The sequence below is a fragment of the Saccopteryx leptura genome, chromosome 10, assembly GCF_036850995.1.
Source record: "Saccopteryx leptura isolate mSacLep1 chromosome 10, mSacLep1_pri_phased_curated, whole genome shotgun sequence".
Classification (NCBI taxonomy): Eukaryota; Metazoa; Chordata; class Mammalia; order Chiroptera; family Emballonuridae; genus Saccopteryx; species Saccopteryx leptura.
In genome coordinates this window covers 44,177,363-44,199,111 of record NC_089512.1, presented here as the reverse complement: position 1 = coordinate 44,199,111, position 21,749 = coordinate 44,177,363, and the positions used below count along the sequence as shown (strand labels likewise).

At 49.9% G+C, this 21,749-nt stretch overlaps 2 protein-coding genes across 4 annotated transcripts in view; one reads left to right on the top strand and one right to left on the bottom strand.

The window, feature by feature from the left end:
• The window catches only part of NME9 (NME/NM23 family member 9), a 123,410-nt gene that overhangs the window by 86,544 nt on the left and 15,117 nt on the right, over nucleotides 1-21,749 (bottom strand). The gene's annotated exons all lie outside the window — the stretch shown is intronic.
• Nucleotides 1-21,749, top strand: part of MRAS (muscle RAS oncogene homolog) — a 73,508-nt gene that overhangs the window by 46,765 nt on the left and 4,994 nt on the right. For both annotated transcript variants that reach the window (XM_066350400.1, XM_066350399.1), the window contains exons 3-5: nucleotides 15,421-15,574; nucleotides 16,984-17,083; nucleotides 21,393-21,472. In XM_066350400.1, coding sequence (XP_066206497.1) covers nucleotides 15,421-15,574; nucleotides 16,984-17,083; nucleotides 21,393-21,472 — 334 coding nt within the window. The remainder of the gene's footprint in view (nucleotides 1-15,420; nucleotides 15,575-16,983; nucleotides 17,084-21,392; nucleotides 21,473-21,749) is intronic.

The window sequence follows — 21,749 nt, the reverse complement described above, 5'->3', positions numbered from 1 at the left end:
CCTGTACTCGCAGTCAGCCCCCTCCCACCGCACTCAGCTGCTCCCTGTGCCTCTGGGAGTGGGAGTTGAAGTAGGGAGAGGAGGGAGAAGCCGGTGCAGCCTGGATTATCAAGACCAAGTCGCATTCACCCACCCTTCTTTCTCCTTGCTTGAGGTCCTTCAGAGGCCCAGGTGCTCCAATTCTGGTCTGAGTCTCAGATCAGATCTTTCTTGTCTTCTTTCAAGGGGCCTCATTGTCCTTGTCTTCCCAGAATCCAAGAGATGGTAGAGGCTGACCACAGGGTTTTCCAGTGCCTGTGAGCTCCCCGCCATGGCGCAATCTTGCTCTGAGTTCTTTCCCACAAGGGTTTGGGACCTTTTTCTCTCCTTCCATTGTTAAGGGCCCAACTCCGGGAACATCTCACCATCAGGTCCCCACCTCTGCTGTGGGGTGCATCAGCTCCCCGACTTCCCAGCTCTCTGGTCCTCTCCTCTGGGCTCTGACTTTGGACTCCACCTTGCCCTGGCATTCAGCTGTGTGGCTCACTGAATCAGGTCTCTGGCTTCGTGAATCAGGAAGACTCGAGCCTTAGCAGATTCCTGGAGGCGTGAGTGTGTGAGTGTGTGTTGTGTTTATGATAAACTATGCATATCATAGAATTGACCACCTTCGTCATTTTTAGTGTGCGGTTCTCTGGCATTGAATACATTCTCATTGTTCCGCAGCCCCACCACCATCCATCTGCAGAACTCTCATCTTCCCCAGCTGAACTCCATACCCATTAAACTCTACTTCCCCAGCCCCTGGCGACCATATTTAACTTTCTGTCTCCATGAATTTGACTACTCTAGGTACTTTATGTAAGTGGAATCAAACAGTGTTTGTCCTTTTGTGACTGGCTTATTTTACTTACCACAATGTCATTAGGGTTCATCGGTGTTGTAATATGTGCCAGAATTTCCTTCCTTATTAAGACTGAATAGTATTTCATTGTATGTATGTACCTCATTTTGTTTATTCATTCAGCCAGCAATGGACACTTGGGTTGTTTCCACATCCTGGCTATTGTGAATAATAGCCAGTGCTGTTTTGTGAATAATGCTGGTCTGCACATGGATGTGCAAACACCTGTTCTAGTCCCTGCTTTCCATTGTCTTGTCTTGGAGTCCTGTGTGCCTATTTTTTCTGTCAGGCTGGGTCTGGAAAGCACCTGAGCTCTGTGGTGTCAGCCCCCTCCCTTTACATGGAGGAAACTGGGGTCCCGAGGGAGAAAGGGTCTGCCTAGGGTCAGACCTAGAAGAGGCAGAGCTGGGCTCTTGACTCTGCCAAGCACATCCCCCATCCTGTCATGCTGCCTCCTAAGCTGGCCCATCTCGGGCCCCCAGGGTAAGATGTTGATCAAATCTTCTGCCCGCTTATTATAAGGACAGGTGTTTCTATGGCCCCCAAACCCCACCCTCTGCCCAGCCAGCCTGTGGGACCTTGCAACTTCCATCAACAGAAAACAGCAGTCTACGGCCATACCACCCTGAACGCGCCCGATCTCGTCTGATCTCGGAAGCTAAGCAGGGTCAGGCCTGGTTAGTACTTGGATGGGAAAAAACAGAGTCCCCAGACACCCCTCCCACCTAGGGACTTGGGCCCAGCTCACAGCCACTGTGTTCCCTATATCCACGGCGGGGGCTCTGTCTTTGCAAAGAGCAGAAGCCCTGGCTCTTCTCCTGCACCCTCAGAAGCTGGGACCTTTCCACCCTGGCTTCTGCCCAAACCTCAGACACAAGTACTATTGTTTTCTCAGAGGGGTCTGGACCTGGCTTTTCCCCAAACACTAGAATCCACATTCTGTCTGGAGAGAGGAGGGGGAGGAGGACACTGGAAGGGCAGAGAGGAAAGGGAACATCCAGTGAGAGTTTTCCTGAGCGAGGGTTTCCATGTGGGCCTCTACACTCAGCCACCATCAGGTCAGCTGCAGGGTAGGCACTCCTCATGGCCCCAGCTAAGAGTGCGATGCAGGCAGAGCTGGCTGGTCTTTTCACCATCCTCCCCTTTTCCTGCTGGTGCTGATGTGGGAGGAATTCTCTTCTTTCCTGCTCACCTGAGATTGTGGAATCCAACCCTGCAGGCCCCTGCCTGATCCTTTATCCCAGTTCGGTTCCATCAGTCATCACTGCTTGAATGCTCCTGGGAATGTGGAGCTCACTGATCTGCAAGGTGCCTGGGGCAGTGCTTGCCGGTAGGAAGCCCCTCCTTACGCTGCGGCCAGATCTGCCTCCCAAGCGCCCTTCCACAGTTGCTCCTTCCACCCTCAGAACAACAGTAGCAGTTACTGCTGACCAGACTTTTCTTGAAGGCCAGACCCAGTGCTAAGGGCTTTACAAACATTTTATTTAATCCTTGTAACAGTTCTGTTCACTGGAGTGTACCACTTTGCACCTGAGCACAGCTGCTCTTCGGCCAATATGCAGCAGGAATACTGAACTAGTTAATAAAATGGTGAAATACTTCTTTATCACTGGAAGGTTGCTGCCACTGCTCTGCTGTGTCCCACAGCCCCTGCTCAGTCAGGCTTCTGCAGAGAAGGGAAGTAAGGCTCACAGAGGGGGAGTAACACACCCGAGTTCAAACAACTGATGAGGGCCCCATGTCCTCTGAGCCCAAAGCCAAGGATCTTAATCTTGCGCTGGGCTCACCTTAGCCCCACTGCGCAGCCTGGGAGCTTAGGGACCCACCGCTAGCCAGAGACCCGGGAGTCAGCTCAGCAAGGTAGAGAGATAAAGGTGTGAATGCAGCTTGTGCCCTCCCCATTCAGTCACAGCACAGCCTGGGGCCATTCCAGGCTTGTCAGCACTTCACACCCCAGGTGATGTTCCTCTTGCATTGCTGACAATCAGGTCCTGTACCCCTGCAGTTAATTTTGAGCTTTGTCCTAGCTTCAGAACATCATGGTGTCCGCTGTTCGAAGTCATGTGACCAGTTTGGGCTGAGTGCATGAGCCCAGTAGGTGTGAAATCTTATCTGTCTGCCGTTGTGTTGGATGATGCCACCAGCACTGGAGCCTGGCTTCCCAGTTAAAGACAGGTGCCAGGAGCTCAGCAAGGCGTGGACCGATACAGGCTGGGGTTCAAACAGTGCCTTTTCTCCCCATTAGCAACATGAACCTGATCTGCTCACTCACCTTGCCCTGCCTCAGTTTCCTCATTTGTGCGATGCTGGTCTCCCAGGGTGGTCATGTAGTGGGAATGGGGTTGTAGGTCAACACTTTGCCTCCCTGTTCCTCTCCATGGCCAGCTGCAGCCCCTCCAAGGCTGCCATCTCTCCCTGCATGTTCCTGAGCTTCTGGCTGCACAGCTGAGACCCCTGCTGCCCTTTCCCTTCTTTCTTCTCTTCCCTCCCTGAGAGGGACATGGGGGGGGGGGTGTCCCAGGCTCCTCTAAGAATCCCCCAAAGCCATGTTCCATATCTCTGAAAGGATGTGCACCCACCCACATGTGCAATTTGTCCACCCACTTGGGGATTCATGGGCCTCATGAAACAGATCCCCAAATCCGTTCACCCCACGCCCCAGCTGCGTCCCCAGGGCAGGCAGCTACGCGTCTCCCTGGATACCATCTGAAGCCGCTGCCGGAAGAGATGTTCCCCGAGCACGTGTGAGCCAGCCATACCTGGCACAGGACTTGAGCTGCTGCTCCTTCCAGAGTCCCAAGTGGCTTGGCTTTCTGTGCCCTGGCGGCACTTTGGAGAAGAATGCATCCCTTTTTCTGGGAACAGCGTGTGGTCGATGCAGTTAGCCCTCCCGCCGCATCCGCCGCAACCTACGTACTGCCTTCACACCCTTCCCCAGAAAGGGGAGTGCGCGTCACAATGAAAAAAAGTCCTCATCGCTTTTGATGCTCGACTAGGTGGCATGACTTTATTGAAGTATTGAAGTCTTTTCCCAGGAAGGGCACAGGCTTCCCTAGCTGATCCCTGTAAAATGGACACACACACTCTGCCTCCCGTGGTAAGTCTGAGGATTAGAGCCGTAGACAACAGCACGCATGGTCCTTGGAGGCATGTTGTCTCTAGAAATGATCTTTTTCCATTGTACTTCGCCCTGAAGAGTACATTATATAGAAGTTACATTGTCAGGTTTCAGCGATTGCCATTGAAGTGGGCTGTTTGAACACAGAAACCACTTCTGGTTTAGCATGCCCGTGACTTGTCCAGTGGTCCTGTAGGTGCTTTCTGAGCTCCCATTGAGTGCTGAAGCTCTGGGGGAACCTGCCCTTGGGACCTGAGCCAGGCCTGGAGGCACGGACTTGGAAGATCAGGTGGCATGCACAATAGGAAGGCTTCAGAGATAGAGGTCAGAGGCTGGGCCCTCGGGAGGGGAGGCCTGTGTCCAGCTAGAGGGCCAGTGGGAGAGCCTTGTGGAGAGGGCACTCTAGTTGGAGGTCATGGCTTGGGCAAAGGTTTAATCAGGATACAGCCTGGCCGGTTCTGGGTGGCCACACCCACACCCTCTGGTTGGAGGTAAAAGACTGGACCAGCTGGGGCAGCCAGGCCTTGGGGACCATCCCAGAGGGTGGCCTTGAGCAGATAGATCCCTTTAACTCCCTGGGCCTCTGCTTCCTCATCTGAACGAGAGTCCAGTAATACCTTCTTTCCAAGGCCATGAGGAGAACTGAGAGGACGTTGTGTGTATGAAGCCCCCGGCGCAGTGCTTGCTGCCAGTAGGAACATGGTGGGTGGACCTTCTTTTAGCCAAAGAGCTCAGGCTGTACCCTGGTCTTCAGGCCAATGTCATACCCCAGACCCCATGCCAGGGTTAGCCACCCCTCTAGAAGCCCTGGAGGAGGAGGGGAGTGGAGAGGAGAGGGAGGGAGAAGGAGAGAGGAAGGGGGAGGGAGGAGAGGGCAGAGAGGGCTCAGCAGGGACGCAGGCTGGTGGCCCCTCATTGCCGGCTGCCCACTTTCTTTGGGTCCCATGCTGCACAGCGTGGGGGGCTTGGCTTCTGAAATCCACGAGATCCAAGAGCAGCCCCAGGGTTTCCACTTACATCTTTCTCGGCAACACCACTGCCCCATTAACCTTCAGGGGGAAGACTGGGGCCAGTCAGAGAGACGCCCAGTGCTGACCCTCTGTCTAGAATCTCTTCCTCTCTTCTCCCTCCTTCCCCAGTCTGGCTGCTTCTGTCTCTCTGGCAAAACACTACTCCCATAGTGACTAATGCTTTCTGTCTCAGGAGCCCTCCTACCTCCATGACAGGCAGGGGGGATGCAGATGGAATCATAATGTCTTAAAAGTGTAGCTGCTCATTATCTTCAGCCTCCCCCAGGAAGTCTTGAAGGCAGAGCTGTTGACAGGGGGCCTGTAACCAGGCGTTTCTAGGTGTGTGTGGGTGTGTGTGTGGAGGGGACAAGGGATGGGACCTCATACCAGACAAGGCCATCTCAGCCCCCACTTCTTCCTCCATGGTTGCACCTGCCCTCTTGGGGCCCAAGGTTAGAATTTGCAAGATGTCCCTAACCGTCCTCTCCCATCGGCTCCCCCGGCCATTCCCTGTGTTCTGAGTCCTCGGCGCGCCCCATTCAGTCTTCTCTCCATCTCAAACACCTGTCTGCACTTATATTCTGGTTGCCTCTGCCCGGGTCCCTCATGTACCTCCTCATAGGCCTCCCTGACACCGTCGCCCTCCTCCTTTGGCTGCCAAACTCTGTCTCTCTCCCCTCTCTGAACCTTCGATAGCTACCCAGTGCCCACAGAGTTCAAACGTACTAGTTTAGGACCAAGGTCCCCAGCCTCTGGTCTCCCTGCATCCCTTTCTACCTCCTGTTCCCCTCACACACCTTTTAGCCCCAAACTGCAGCCACCAGGCCCTTGCTCATGCTGTTTCTCTGCCTGGAAGATCTCTCCCAAGGCCCCTTCTTTTCATATCAAATTCTGTTCTTCCTTTAAGCGCAGGATTAAATGTCTCCTCTTTGCTAAAACCTTCCATTATCTTTCCAAGTGACAGCGCCCCTTCCCTAGTCTCCTACAGTATGTATCACTTTCTGTTTCATATCATTCTTTTTCTTCAGTCTGCTGGCCGCAAAGAACCTTAATAGCCAGATGCGTCGTAGTCTTGAACCGCCCAAAGTACCACGCAGAGCGCCCGCAGGAGGAGGTACTTAGAGAGTAATTGGCAAACGGATGACTGAGTGTTCCTCTCAGGGTCCCACCTGCAGGTTGTTTCTCTGGCAGTCACCACACACCCACATGCTTGCCCTGTTCTGTTGCTTAGGAGTATGCTGGGCCCTTACAATGAGATGGAAAGTTCCCATATTTTCCGTGCTCTGGAACAATTTGTAGATTGCAAGAATAGCCTTTGTGCCATTGTGGGGTTGATTCTGTTTCATCAATTTCATCAATAATAATTGGCCTATTCAGGTTTTATATACTTTCTTGAACCAGTTTTGCATATATATTTTTTTTTCTTTTTTTTTCTTTTTTTTGTATTTTTCTGAAGTTGGAAATGGGGAGGCAGTCAGACAGACTCCCACATGCACCCGACCGGGATCCACCCAGCATGCCCACCAGGGGGCGATGCTCTGCCCCTCTGGGGCATTGCTCTGTTGCAACCAGAGCCATTCTAGCGCCTGAGGCAGAGGCCATAGAGCCATCCTCAGTGCCCGGGCCAACTTTGCTCCAATGGAGCCTTGGCTGCGGGAGGGGAAGAGAGAGACAGAGAGGAAGGAGAGGGGGAGGGGTGGAGAAGCAGATGGGCGCTTCTGTGTGCCCTGGCTGGGAATCGAACCCGGGACTCCTGCACGCCAGGCCGATGCTCTACCACTGAGCCAACCGGCCAGGGCCTTATATTTTCTTAAATCATCCATCTCATCAAGAATTGAAAATTTATTGCTACAAAACTACATATAGTTTTCTCTCCTAATTAAATATATATCTGTCCTCATAGTTATAGGCCTTTTCTTATTCCAAATGCTTGTCTTTTGCTTTTTTCTCTGATAAGAATTGGTAACTTTTTTTTTATCGGTCCTTTCAAAGAATCAGCTTTTTATTTTTAGATATCAGTGTGTTTTCCTGTCTCTCATTTTTTTAATTTCCACTTTAGTGATGATTTCTTCTTTGGTTTTATTTATTTTTCCTTTTCTAGCCTCTTGATTTAAGTGCTTACTTAATTTTCAGTCTTTCTTATTTTCAAAAGTGCATTTAAAGCTGTTTTCTGAGTATCACTTTGGCCTCACACCAGAGATTTTATTACTGTTTATTGTTGTTCAGTTCCAAATTGTTTGTAACTTCTGATTTGCTTTTCCCTTAAACTGGAGAGTTATAGAGTGGTATGGCTTTCTAAATTTTCTGGTGGATAGATTCTTTTATACTCATGCTTCTATTAATTTCTGATCTTACTGCATTATAGGCAAATGAAGGCTTATGATTTCTGCTTTCTGGAATTTGTTGAAATTTTTATTTATAGCTTAACATATGGTCAATTTTTGTGATATGATGTGTATTTAAAAATTCTTTTTTCCTGTGTGAATGTAAAGTTTGTTCTCTCTGTCTCTCATCCACTTATCTATCTCTAAGGAAAACCTGTTCAAGTTTTCCCACAGTGATTATAGGATTTGTCAATTCCTGTTTTTAAATATCAGTGTGTGTGTGTGTGTGTGCGCGTGCACGCGTGCACGTGTGTAGAGAGCAATTTACTATATTTTTATGTATAAGACACTCCCATGTATAAGACACATCTTAATTTTGGGGCCTGAAATTTGAAAAAAAATGTATTACGTAAAGTTGTTGAACTCAAGTTTTATTCATTCATACAATTCCTCATCACTGTCAAAACTCCCATCCATTAGCTTGTCCTCATCTGTGTCTGATGATGAATCACTGTCTTCATATATTGCCTCATCCTCAGTTCCATCTATGGCATTTGAAATGCCATACTTCTTAAATGACTTGACAATAATATCAATCTTAATATTATCCCAGGATCTTTTCACCCAGGTACAAACTTCTCCTATAGTTGGTTTCTTCATTCTTCCTTCTGGTGTCAAATTGTCCCAAGAAGACTTCATCCATTGGTTCCATTTGTCTCTCATGGCAGCTTTGAAGGGTTTGTTAATGCTGACGTCAAGTGGTTGGAGCTGGGATGTCAAGCCTCCAGATATGACAGCGCAAAGACAACAAGCATGAAAAAGCGGGAAATGCAAGTAAAAGAATCTACAACCACTGTATAAGGCTCACCCAGTTTTTAGACCCCAAATTTTTCAAAGAAAGGTGTGTCTTATACATGGGGAAATACGGTAAATATTTATATATAAGGCAACATTATTAGATGCTTAGATTTGTGACTTTGGCACTTCTTGATGCTCGTACTTTTCCCATTATAAATACCCTAGTTTGTTCCACTTACTTAATGCTTTGGCTTTGAATTCTATTTGTAAATCTATGTGACTGGCATATTCTTTCATTTTTAAAAGGTTTTTATGTCATTTTATTTTATATGTGTCTTTGTAGTAGTAGACAAATGGATTTTGTATTAAGTATCTGCTTTTTTGAGGTATAATTGACATATAACATTATATTAGTTTCAGGTATATAACATAATGATTTGGTATTTGCATATATTGCAAAATGATCACCACAATAAGTCTAGTTAATATCTGTCATCACACATACTTACAAAAATTTTCTTGTGATGAGAACTAGTAGTAAGAGCTACTCTCTTAGCAACTTTTGAATATACAATACACTATTATTTACTAAAGTCACCTTGCTGTAAATTAAATCCATAGTTTATTTTATATATAGAAATTTGTATCTTTTTACCCCCTTCATTCATTTTTCCCATGCCCCCCTCCATCCCTCCCTCTGTCAGCCACCAGTTTGTTTTGTGTATCTGTGAGCTCTTGACTTCCGTCTTGGAGATGATTTTTAGATTTGACACCAAAAGCAAAGGCAACAAAAGCCAAAATAAACACACAGAACCACATCAAACTAAAAAGCTTCTGCCCTGGCCGGTTGGCTCAGCGGTAGAGCGTCGGCCTAGCGTGCGGAGGACCCGGGTTCGATTCCCGGCCAGGGCATAAGGTAAAGCGCCCATTTGCTTCTCCACCCCTCCGCCGCGCTTTCCTCTCTGTCTCTCTCTTCCCCTCCCACAGCCAAGGCTCCATTGGAGCGAGGATGGCCCGGGCGCTGGGCATGGCTCTGTGGCCTCTGCCTCAGGCGCTGGAGTGGCTCTGGTCGCAATATGGCGACCCCCAGGATGGGCAGAGCATCGCCCCCTGGGGGGCAGAGCACCGTCCCTGGTGGGCGTGCCGGGTGGATCCCGGTCGGGCGCATGCGGGAGTCTGTCTGACTGTCTCTCCCTGTTTCCAGCTTCAGAAAAATGAAAAAAACAACAACAACAACAACAAAAAAACTAAAAAGCTTCTGCACAGCAATGGGAACTAAATATAAAACAGTAACAAATATGGGAGAAGATATTTGTAAGTCATATAGCTGATAAGGGAATAATATCCAAAATATTCATATGAAGTGATGTAAAATATCCCCTAATTTTTTTGAGCAGTATATATAAAGGACTCATTTAACTCAATAGCAAAATAAATAAATAAATATAATAAAATGGGTTGTTTTCCCAAAGAAGATATACAGATGGCCAACAGGTACATGAAAAGGTGCTCAATGTCACTGATCATCAGGGAAATGCAACTTAAAACCACAATGAGATATCACCTCCTACCTATTAGAATGGCTATTATCATAAAAACAAGGAATAACAAGTGTTTGCAAGGATGTGGAGAAAGGAAAAGCCTTTGTACACCATTGGTGGGAATGTAAATTGGTGCAGCCATTTATGGAAGACAGTATGGAGGTTCATAAAGAAATTAAAAATAGAACTACTGAGTGACCCAGAAGTTCCACCTCTGGGTATTTATCTGAAGAAAACAAAAACAGTAATTCAAAAAGATGTATGCCTCTCCCATGTTCATTGCAGCATTATTTACAATAGTCAAGACATGGAGACAACCTAAGTATTTATTCCATATATATATATATATTCCATGTATGTGTTTATTTCATATATATAATATATATTCCATATGTGTGTGTATATATAATAGAGTATTATTCCACTATAAAAAAAGAATGAAGTCTTGTCATTTGCATCTCTAAGGATGGACCTTGAGGCCATTATTCTAAGTGAAATAAATCAGACAAAAAAAGACAAATACCATATGATCTCACTTATATTTGGCAGATAAAAAAAAAGAAAGAAAAAACAAAAACAAAACACCCCTAAGCTCATAGATACAAAGTATCTTCTTTTCACAGGTGAATTTAACCTATTTGCATTTATTGTCATTATTTATAGTTAGATTTATTTCTGCCATCTTATTTCACATCTGTTTTAACTTTCTTATTTTTGTTGTTTATTTTTGCCTTGTGTTGGATTGGGCCCATCTACTTTGTTCTATCTTTCTTTCCTCTAATGATTAGGAAGTTTTGTGTTTTCTCTTCTAGCACATACACTAAAATTTCTATTCTAGTGGTATATATATACACCCAAGTGTACTTATATTCTTCTATCAGCATTTGGATGTAATCCCAAATGAGGCAAGAACTTTAGTAGTAACTTACTTTTTCTCAGCTCCTACATATGGATCATCATAGATTTTATTTCTAAATTGTCATTCATTCTTTTCAAATTATGTAACAATATTTATTCAAACTGACCTCTTATGTGTTGCTGTTGCTTACCATTATTTATAACACCCATCTTTCTCTCTTATGGATTCCTTTTCATTTTGCTGGAGTGTTACCCTCCTAGCATTGTTTTAGAAAGCTTGTGTAATATAATTTCTAAGACCTTCAGTGTCTGAAATGACTATTTTTCTTTCTCAGAGGGTCCATTTTGATTTTCAGCTCCCTAATAAGGTTTTTTTTTTAAAATTCTGAATGATTGCATTTTTAAATATCCTAGGCCTCTGATTTTTGTTTTAGATAATACACTCAAAATCTCTTGAGTTTGTTTATTACAATATTACCTTACTATCTCCCGCTGTTCAGTACGGGCCTCCGCACCCCCACTCTAGCCAGCCCATGCCATTTCATCTATTTCGTTGATTGCAGTTCTGAGTGGGATTTATGAAGGAAAAAATGCTTCTCTCCCTCCGAGTAAAGGTGCAGTCTTCCTACTCCCTCCCTGGGAAGTATTGGAGAATTGTCTCAATCTCCCCATGGGTCCTCAGCTATAGGTACCTTACATTTAGATCAAATGACTCGAGGGTGTCAGAGCTCGAAGGACCTGAAATTCCAGGAGCCCAGCCCTGCGTGTGATGAGAACAGGCCCACAGGAATAAGCAGGAATAGCATGAGCTGCTCTGATGTCCGGGGCATATCTCAGGTCCTTGTGTCCACCAGGCTTTGCCCCTCTGACATGCCGAGTGACTGGGAGGGTATGCAGGGATGATGACAGGCTGTGGGGACAAGGTCACTTTCTCAGGCACTATCTAAAGCAGGGGTCCCCAAACTTTTTACATAGGGGGCCAGTTCACTGTCCCTCAGACCGTTGGAGGGCTGAACTATAAAAAAAACTATGAACAAATCCCTATGCACACTGCACATATCTTATTTTAAAGTAAAAAAACAAAACGAGAACAAACACAATATTTAAAATAAAAAACAAGTAAATTTAAATCAAGAAACTGACCAGTATTTCAATGGGAACTATGGGCCTGCTTTTGGCTAATGAGATGGTCAATGTGCTCCTTTCATTGACCACCAATGAAAGAGGTGCAGTGGGGTCCGGATAAATGGCCTCAGGGGGCCGCATGTGGCCCACGGGCCATAGTTTGGGGACCCCTGATCTAAAGGTCCCTGGGTCCCTGCAAAGTTGTCCTGTGGCTTTCCTTGCTACGCACACACTGGCAACTCCCATATCTGTAAGTCCTGCCCTGCTTTTCATTTTGTGGCTTCAGTCTCCAAATGCCTATTTGAAGCCCCACAGAGGTGTCTGCGAGGTTCTGAAGCCTGTGTCAAGAACAGAGCCCCTCAAACCCTGTTTTCACCCAGTCTTGCCCATCTCAGTATATGACACAACCATTTATTTGGCTCAGGCCCAAAACAGCCATCGTTCTCAGTGCTCTCTCACTCCCTACATCCCCACCTGAATTGGTCACTCCTCACAGCATCTATATCCCCCGACCCCCACCACCCAGGTTAAACCCTCCATCATGTCTTGCCCGGATTATTGCACTAACCTCTCTCTAACTAGAGCCTCTGCTTCCACTCTTGGTCTGTTTTCCCAGCACCCAGGGTGAACTTTTCAGATGTCTTTTATTTATTTATTTTTACAGAGACAGAGAATCAAAGAGAGGGATAGATAGGGACAGACAGGAACGGAGAGAGATGAGAAGCATCAATCATTGGTTTTTCATTGCTACACCTTAGTTGTTCATTAATTGCTTTCTCATATGGGCCTTGACCATGGGGCTACAGCAGACCAAGTAACCCCTTGCTCGAGCCAGCGACCTTGGGTCCAAGCTGGTGAACTTTTGCTCAAACCAGATGAGCTCGTGCTCAAGTTGGCGACCTTGGGGTCTCAAACCTGGGTCCTCCGCATCCCAGTTTGACGCTCTATCCACTGTGCCACTGCCTGGTCAGGCTCAGATGTCTTTTAGATCATGTGACTCTTGCTCATACTCTCTAGAGGTCCCTGTCGTGCTTGGAATGAAGCACGCTTAACCCTAGTGCGGCAGGCCGCAGACCTGTCCTCCTCCTCTCCGTCCTTCACTGCCCAGCAACACCCCATGCGTCAGGCCCTTGCACGCCTCCACTCCCTGTGGTCCCTCTGCCTAGAATGCTCTGCCCCAGGCCACATGGCTCTCTCCCTGCCATCACTTAGTTACTGCTCAAATGGCATCTCCTAAAAGATACCTATCCAAGATGACACCAACTTCTGCCAGTTACCTCCAACTGGCCATAATGATCTTTATAGTACATACTCACCCCCACTGGAAATTGTACAATCCACTCAATTGTTTATCTGTCTCCCTACTTGATCATAAGTAATAATCTGTAACCAGGCCCTGGCCAGTTGGCTCAGTGGCAGAGTGTCAGCCCAGCGTATAGATGTCCCAGTTTCGATTTCTGGTCAGGGCACACAGGAAAAGTGCCCATCTGCTTCTCCACCTTTCCCCCCTCCCTTTTCTCTATTTCTCTCTTCCCCTCCCACAGCCAAGGCTCTGTTGGAGCAAAGTTGGCCCGGTGCTGAGGATGGTTCCACGGCCTCTGCCTCAGGCACTAATATGGCTCCAGCTGCAATGGAGCAACGCCCCCTGGTGGGCATGCCGGGTGGATCCCGGTTGGGCGCATGCGGGAGTCTGTCTCTCTGCCTCCCCGCATATTACTTAAGAAAAAAAAATTCGGCCCTAGCTGGTTTGCTCAGTGGTAGAGCGTCGGCCTGGCGTGCAGAAGTCCCAGGTTCGATTCCTGGCCAGGGCACACAGGAGAAGTGCCCATCTGCTTCTCCACCTTTCCCCCTCTCCTTCCTCTCTGTCTCTCTCTGCCCCTCCCGCAGCCGAGGCTCCATTGGAGCAAAGATGGCCCGGGCGCTGGGGATGGCTCCTTGGCCTCTGCCCCAGGCGCTAGAGTGGCTCTGGTCGCGGCAGAGCGACGCCCCGGAGGGGCAGAGCATCGCCCCCTGGTGGGCAGAGCGTCGCCCCTGGTGGGCGTGCCGGGTGGATCCCGGTCGGGCGCATGCAGGAGTCTGTCTGACTGTCTCTCCCCGTTTCCAGCTTCAGAGAAATACCAAAAAAAAAAAACCCCTAAAAAAAAGAAAAATAAATTTCTGTAACCAGCTGCTCCTCTGCCTTCAGGGAGAGGGAAAGGTAGGTCTGATCAGAGAGTAGAGTGAGCTGGGCGCAAAGATTTGGCTTCATTCACTCGTATCCATAGTGTTACAACATTGCTTAGCGCATAATAGGCTCTCAAATATTTCTTGAATGAATGGATGAACAAAATTGGATATACTTCACCTTCATTTATTCATTCAACTGCTATTTGTGCCAGGCACAATCTGAGTAGACAGGTGACTCAACACAGTTTGGGCCGCTGCCTCTGGATGTTGACAGTCAAGCGGGGGGCAGGCGGGGGGGGGGTGCTAATTACACAGGTAGCAAGAACAGTGCCAAGAGGGTCTGTCCAGGGGTGCAGAGAGTCATGGGGGCTCAGAAAGCAGAATGTGGTGGTCAGAGTCAGCTGCCAGGGCAAGGGCAGTAGGGGAGAAGGGGGAGAGGAGGGCTGGAGGAAGGAGCCCCAGGCCCAGACATGGGGAGGACCCCAGGTGACTACAGGCTCACAGCAGACGCTCTCACAGGGCTTCTTTGTGCCAGCACGGCTCTGAGGGCCTTAATGTGTTAACTCAAAACAGCCCTGACAATCCCCAGGTTAGGAAGTGGCACCGAGGAGTGAGCTTGTGCAGGTCACGCTCTGGGAATGAGGAGCCAGCCTCAGCCTGGAATCTAGCTCCAAAATCTGTAACTAGCCACTCCACTGCCTCCAGGGAGAGGGAAAGTCGGGTCTGGGCAGAGAGGGGAGTGAGCGAGGAGAACAGGGACAGGCTAGTGGTGAGTGGGGACTTACAGGATGCTGAGGGGCTCAGACTTCGGGTCACCCACAGGAGGTCAAGCTTGTACTTCTAACGGGAGGCAGTCCCACCCCAGCTGTGGCTGTGACCTCCCGCACTGGCAGGCCTGAGCGTTTAATCTCAGGAGAGCAGGTCTCGGAGTCCATGGGGAGGGGCAGTGAGAGGGGATGGCTGGGGTGGGGGAAACCCTTTGCTGAGATGGTTCTCCCAGCTCCCCACTCCTGCTTCCAGCCCCAGCTCCCCCTTGTAACATACTCATCCTAAGAGGTGAGGGATCCTGGCTCTCCAGGGGTCACTCCTTCCCCCCACCACCTTCCTGGTATCTGTCCACAGGGGCTGAGGAGCCTTTTAACCCCATGGATGCCTCAGGGTTTTCCTGGCATCTCCACAAACAAGCTGTCCTCCTCGGGGCTACCAGGTGGATGTGGTTTCCACTTACAGAGGAGAAAAGGGGGCTCAGTCAGGTACCCTCCCCAAGAATCTGTCCGAAGAGGCTGCAGCAGGGATCCAAGCCCAGGGCTAGGCACTCACCAGAGGGACTTTGAAGCAGAGTTGATCGCTAACTTTATGAGGCCCAGGGGTACCCTGGGTGGGATCCATGGGTCAACAAATAAGTCAATCAGAGCCTAACACTGAGGCGCCTGAGGCCCCACCAGAACCCTCACAGCGCAGCCAGGGAACTGTGCGGCTCTCATGGGGACAGTTTGGACTGAGCCAGTGAAGGGACAGCAGCAGCATGGGGGTCTGCAGGCCGCGGGGGGGCTCCAGGGTGGCTGGTGACAGCCCTGACGGGCCCATCCCATCCCAGTTCTAGACACAGCCGGGCAGGAGGAGTTCAGTGCCATGCGGGAGCAGTACATGCGCACAGGGGACGGCTTCCTCATCGTCTACTCCGTCACAGACAAGGCCAGCTTCGAGCACGTGGACCGCTTCCACCAGCTCATCCTGCGCGTCAAGGACAGGTGAGCACAGCTGGGCCGGCTCCCCGGCTCCCCAGCTCCTGGCTCAGAGCAGGCTTTGTCTGTCTGTCTCTCTCAGTCTCCGTCTCTGAGATGTTGAGGTGAGAGCTGAGGCGCGGAGGGGCAGAGCTGAATTCAGACCTTGGTCCCTCCCACTCCTACCCTCGTTTGCTCTATGGTGTCAGACTGCTTTCAAGGCCTCGAAGGGTAGGCTCCCTCCCTCCTCTTCCAAACTGTGCCTGCCGATGAATCAAGGAGTCATAGGTGACATCTCTGTTTTACAGCTCCAATTTAACCAGTTTTTTATTACAAAGAAAGTGAGTTTTTCTCCAGTATACATTGTAATTGGTTAAATTGCACTTGAATGGGAGCCCCCTGTTAAAGGCTCATTTGTTTTCCTTAACAGTATATGGAATAGTTAATTAATTTGGAGTGTGTTATTAGCCTGACTGGTTCTTTCAGTAACTGTATCTTAAAGTCTTAAAGAGGCAAGGTAAAGAAAGTGAAAGGGCAGACTTGAAGCAAATCTTAGTAAATTCCAAAAATTCAGTTAACACTTATTCCAAAGGAAAATGTTAATAACTACACAGTGAAGGGGTACATAGTTCTCTCTCTCTCTCTCTCTCACACACACACACACACACACACGCACACGCACACACACATACATGTCCACACACACACACAGCTCTAAAAGGGAAATGTGGATTAAGACCCTGACTATAGGAATCTCAAAAGAGAAAGCATAAATGACTCAGATGCAGGTAGATAGTCAACCTTCTAGCTAATCAAAAAGGCACAAGGAAGAATAAAATGTACCACCACTTCCACCTGTCCGCTTGTGATATTAGTACAAGCAGCCAGTGCTGACGGAGCTGCTGTGAGGCGGCAGCTTATTCCCTTCCACGCAGCGGTTTGGCCACATGTGTCCACGGGAATCTTTAGGGGAGACATGTTTCTTGATCCCGCCCTTCTTCTCCTGAGAGTCATCTTGATTTTGCAGCTGCCATTCACCAAGTGCCAGCTGTGCACCACCCCTGGCCTCTGCTCTTCACACATCGTTGCTGTGGCTGCAGCAGCCCTGCGTGGTTGGTGCACAGGGGTGACTGAGAGGGAAGGAAGCAGGTCTGGGGGCACAGCCCCTGGCCGAGCACCCCCTCGCTGCCCTCGCTGACAGTGCTGAGCCAGGAGCTTCCCCGGAGGGCCCCTCCCTCACCTTGCAACAGGTCTAAGCCTTCAAACCAAGACCGCCAGCAGCCCCAGACCCCTTTCCCTTCCTGGAGATTCGGAGGAAAGGACTCTAGTCAGGCCACCGGAGGCGGTGTGTGCTGTTATGGCTGAGGTGTGGTGTGTCACCTTCACTCGGGGTGGGGACATGAAACCTCACAAGCTGCTGTTCCTTTGTTTCCCAGGGAGTCATTCCCCATGATCCTCGTGGCCAACAAGGTTGATTTGATGCATTTGAGGAAAATCACCAGGGAACAAGGAAAAGAAATGGCGACCAAACACAATGTAGGTCGTGTGTGTGTGTGTGTGTGTGTGTGTGTGTGTGTGTGTGTGTGAGGGGTGCCAGGGTGTGTATAAAAGTCATCACTCCTACAGTCCTGATCTGTGTGAATGAATGAAACTTGCGCCTCGTAAGTAGTGGGCTAGGTTCCACGGAGAGGCTTAGTAGGCACTTGAGATGTGGGATAGTTTGTGAAACAAAACAACAGAGACCAGAGAGAAAGCACTCTCTTGTCAGTCATCAGAGGCTCTGGTGTGGGGAGCAGGTACCTTCAGAGTGGCGTGCAAGCTCTGGGGTACAACCACTCCTGACCCCTCACATAGCAGATTCATCTATCTCCAGGCTGTGCAGGGGCCGGCTTCTGCCCCTCCTCTGAGCCAGCTGCCTGATTGCACTCAGAACCGTCAGGTCCGCTGCCATTCACTGAGCCCTGTGCTGTGCCAGGCATCGTGTGGGGTGGCGGGGGGGGGCACACTGAGGTGGAACCAATTATCTCTGTCTTACAAGTACATAAACTGAGCTTTGCCCAGGCCACACAGTACAGTAGCCCTGTTTGTTTTGTTTCTAGTTCACTGTGATGCCCTTTGCATATGGGACAGGGCTGGGTGGGGTCACTGGCCTTTTTTATCCCTCTCCCCCACATCAGCACAGCCCCTGCCCCTGGCTTCGGTGGTCAGTTACGTAGAAGTCTGCCCGGCCTGCTGGGAAATCCGCCAGGCTCCCCCTGCCCTCTGCCCAGTGCACCCTGTTCTGTGAGTAGAGGCAGGGAGCCAGCTGCGAGGCCATTCGGCTCATCTCTGTCTTCTGTGTTCATTTTCATATTCACTCAACTCTCCTGAGCCTGGGAAATGCAACTCCCTTCCTTCCAGTGACAGGAGGCAGACAATAAACTAAGCAAGTTAGAGTGTGTCAGAGGTGATATATGCTGTGGGGAGCAAAGCAAATCAGGGAAGAGGATTGGGAATGTGGGGTGGAGGGGGTGCTTTTCCAAACAGGGTGGTCAGGGAAGGCCTTGCTGGGAAGGGTGCATGTCAATGAGGACGTCACTGGAGGTGAAGGGATGAGCCCCGCGGGTATCGGGAAAGAAGTTTTCCGGCAGAGAGAATGCCAGGTGCAGAGGCACTCATGAGGAACACGGGGGTGGGGTGGGGCTCTAGCTGGAGCACAGGTGGAAGGGGTGCAGAGCAGGTGTGAGGTCAAAGAGGTGGTGTATGGCCTTGTGGACTTTTACTCAGAGTGAGAGGGGAAACCTTTGGAGGGTTCTGAGTGAGGATTGAAATGGTCTCGCTCTGGCTGAACAGCTTCGCTCTGGCGGCCATGCTGAGAATGGTCTGTAGGGACGGGGCGGGAGCAGGGAGGCCAGTGAGGGGCTGCTTCAGTAACCCAGGTGTGGGCTGAGCTGAGTCCGCAGGGCGTTCGTGAAGGCAGCAGGAAGTGGTTGGATTCTGGATCTGTTTCTAAGAGAGCCAGCAGAATTTATTCACACATCGGGTGTGGGGTGAGAGAGAAGGAGGGGAGTTGGGGGTGACTCCAAGGTTTCAGGCATGAGTCACTTTCAGAAAACTGGAGTTACAGTCACTGGGCCGGGGGAGACTCGAGGGACAGCGTGTGGGAGACCAGGCACTTGGTTCGGGTCTCTTTAGTTTGAGGAGCCGAGTGTAACGGTCCGGCATTGGTGTCAAGCCAGCAGCCAGAGATGCCAGTCTGCAGGTAAATATGGGAAGTTGGCGGCATGGAGATGGAATTTAAAGCCATGAAACCCACGGGAGGGGGTGTACGTAGGGTGTAGCTGGGGAGTGAGGCTGGAGACACTTCAGTCACTGTGAGGTGGGGGGATGTGGAGGAAGCAGCAGAAGGGACTGAGCGGCCGGTGATGTACGAGGACCAGTGTGATGTCATGGAGCCAGGTAACGAAAATGCCTCAAAGAGGAGGGACGATCAGCCGAGAGGGGTGCTGCTCTCTCTAGATGGGGCCTGGATACTGACCACTGGGTCTAGCATTAGACAGAGCCTCCTCCACTGGCCCGACATCCTAAACAGAGGCCTAACGAGCCATTTCCACTTTATAGCCTTGAGCTTCATACAATGACCTGAAGAGGGTTTGCTAAGGGCTTTCACAAATGCCTCTGTGTCCCTCCCAGCAGCCCTGGGTGGGGAGGGGAGAGGGTGCCGCAAGGGGGCAGCACTGGCCACATTCTGCAAATAAAAGTGAATGAGACACAGGTGGTTAGGTGGCTTCCAGGGGCTCCAGGCTGGTGAGAAGTGCCCCCCCCACACCTTGAACCTGGGTCTCCAGTCTCTCAGCAGATGCTTTTCCTAAAACCAAGGCTGCTGCCTCATTTATCACTTGACCAAATACCCTGTGAGCTGCTACGGACAACATCCTAATTTTGGAGCTCATAAGACCTGTTCCTCCTTAGCTGACCAAGGCAGTTGCCCACACCCAGTGCAGGAAGATGGCATTTCTTAGCCCTTCGGTGGAGTCAAATGATACCACTGTTTACTGCAGGGTTTCCCTTAGTTTCAGTCTTGTTGCTAACCAAAACCGTAGAATTCTAAGAATCCCGCTAACGCACACCAGCGTTTCTTCAGTGGTGGAGGCAGGACCCCAGAGAGAACTGGGGGCACCTGGGGACCTGAGGGATACTAGGCCTCGTGTACCTCTGAGCGATGCGGTGGGGCAGGCAGCAGTGGCCTGAGGCTCTGGAACCTGGGACTTGCTGAGCTGGCAGAATTTTAGGACAGAATTTTAGAAGATCCAGGCCGGTCCCAGCCCTGCTGCAGCTGCCTTCCTGTTTCCTCTCGGGGTGTGCACAGGGCAGCGTGTTGTTCTCGCCCCACAAGGTCACACAGGACTCTGGTACCATGTGTACTGGGGCACCTGCCGCACCTGGGAGCTGCTCCAAAGCTGCCCTCAGCATCCCCACTGGGCTGGGGAGGGAGGCCAGGTAGGAAGTGGAACATGACCCCATTCAAACCTTCTCCATTGTGTGGCCTTGGGCAAGTATGTCACCACTTTAAGCTCAGTTTTCCCAGCTGCAAAAATGAAGATACTTGCTTACCTGAGAGGGTGAGGATAAGGATTAAGGGAGGTCAGGGGTGTTGAGACCTACCTCGGAGGCCAAACAGCCCACAGTCATCTCAATGAACATCCTATAATCTGATAGTCTAGTGGAGGGCAGTTTCCTTCCAGGGTTTCAAGACCCTCCCTGCCCTCCTCCCTGAAGCCACAGCAGTGCTGACGTCTGGACTCTCAGAGTGATGGGAAGATTCTTTACAGTGCGTTCTGGATGGTTGTTTATAGCACACTCTAAAATAACAGCTTCCCGTACTGCCCATGTGTTCAAAGTGTTGATCATTTTAATTCTATTCACTGTGCTTTTCTTTTTCAAATGTGTTATAATGAAATGCCTTAATTTTGTAATGAGGAAGAAGTTATGGAAAAGACCAAATTCTCCGGCCCAGTCACAGTTGGCTCGCCTCCATCTCCCCTAGGGAGGCCCAAGCGTGTTGTGTGAGCCCTGCATGCCCTTCGCTGGTTGGAGAGTGGGGTGAGCCCTTCCTGACTTGGTGAGGTCCCTGTTACAGGAGAGGACAAATGCCCAGGACTGTGTCCTGACCTCTTGCAGCCTTTGTTCTCATCCCTGTGCCAGGCTGTGTGGACATGGCCCTCACAACCCATCCTACATGGTCCACCTTGGCCACATCTCCCAATGTACTGCTGCCTCTCAGCCCAGTGCTGATGCTGCACATTCAACATGCGGACACAAGCCTGCTGTAAACACGGCGGAGCCCGGAGCTCATGAGTGCAGATCAAACAAGAGCTGGGTAGGCAGCCTCATTGGGGCAGGGGGCGCAGTCCAGCCAAGGGTCCCCAAGATGCAGGGTCCTGGCCATGGGGCAGCCTCACCGTAGCCTTTTCCGCCAGAGTCCTTCTGCAGAGGGGCAGAAGTCCCCCCAAAATAGAGAAATAGACCTCAGAAAGAAAAATGAGTAGAATCAGAATGTATTTTCGTTGGATAAATGAAAGCCTTTATTCTTTGAGTATCTAAAAAGATCATTTAAATTCTATTTTTAGGGAGCTATTAAATATTTCTGTGGCTGGAGAACAAGAGTGAATTGGAAAAACCGTCAGTAAAACTTTCCAACCTTAAAGAGCAAGAAGCCCCCAAGGGGACTTGGAGTGGAGCAGGGTTCTGTGGGGGCTTCAAAAGCATATGGTTCCTCAGGACCTGTGAGAATTTTCATTTTTAGGGAACAAGCCTTCCGTGGATCTCGGTGCCACTTTCACCAAAAGTGAGCTTTGCCTTCCAGATTCCGTACATAGAAACCAGTGCCAAGGACCCACCTCTCAACGTGGACAAAGCCTTCCATGACCTGGTTAGAGTCATTAGGTGAGCACGGCATGCCTCTCTAGAAACATGGTGGGCACCAGGAGAGTGGAGGGACACAGCGCCTCAGTCCAAGGCCGGGGCTGGGCATTTCGGGGCCTGTTTTTAGATTTCTTGTGCCTCCGTTTATTTCTTCACCCCTCCACTACTCCCACCCACCTTTGCCCATCCCACTGCTTGTGAGGGAAGCCGATCACCAGCTGAAGGGAAGTGCCTCAGGCCTGAACAGCAGCTCCGCCTCCCCTCAGGCCTCCCCGTGTCCTGCACCTTGGCCTCCCCG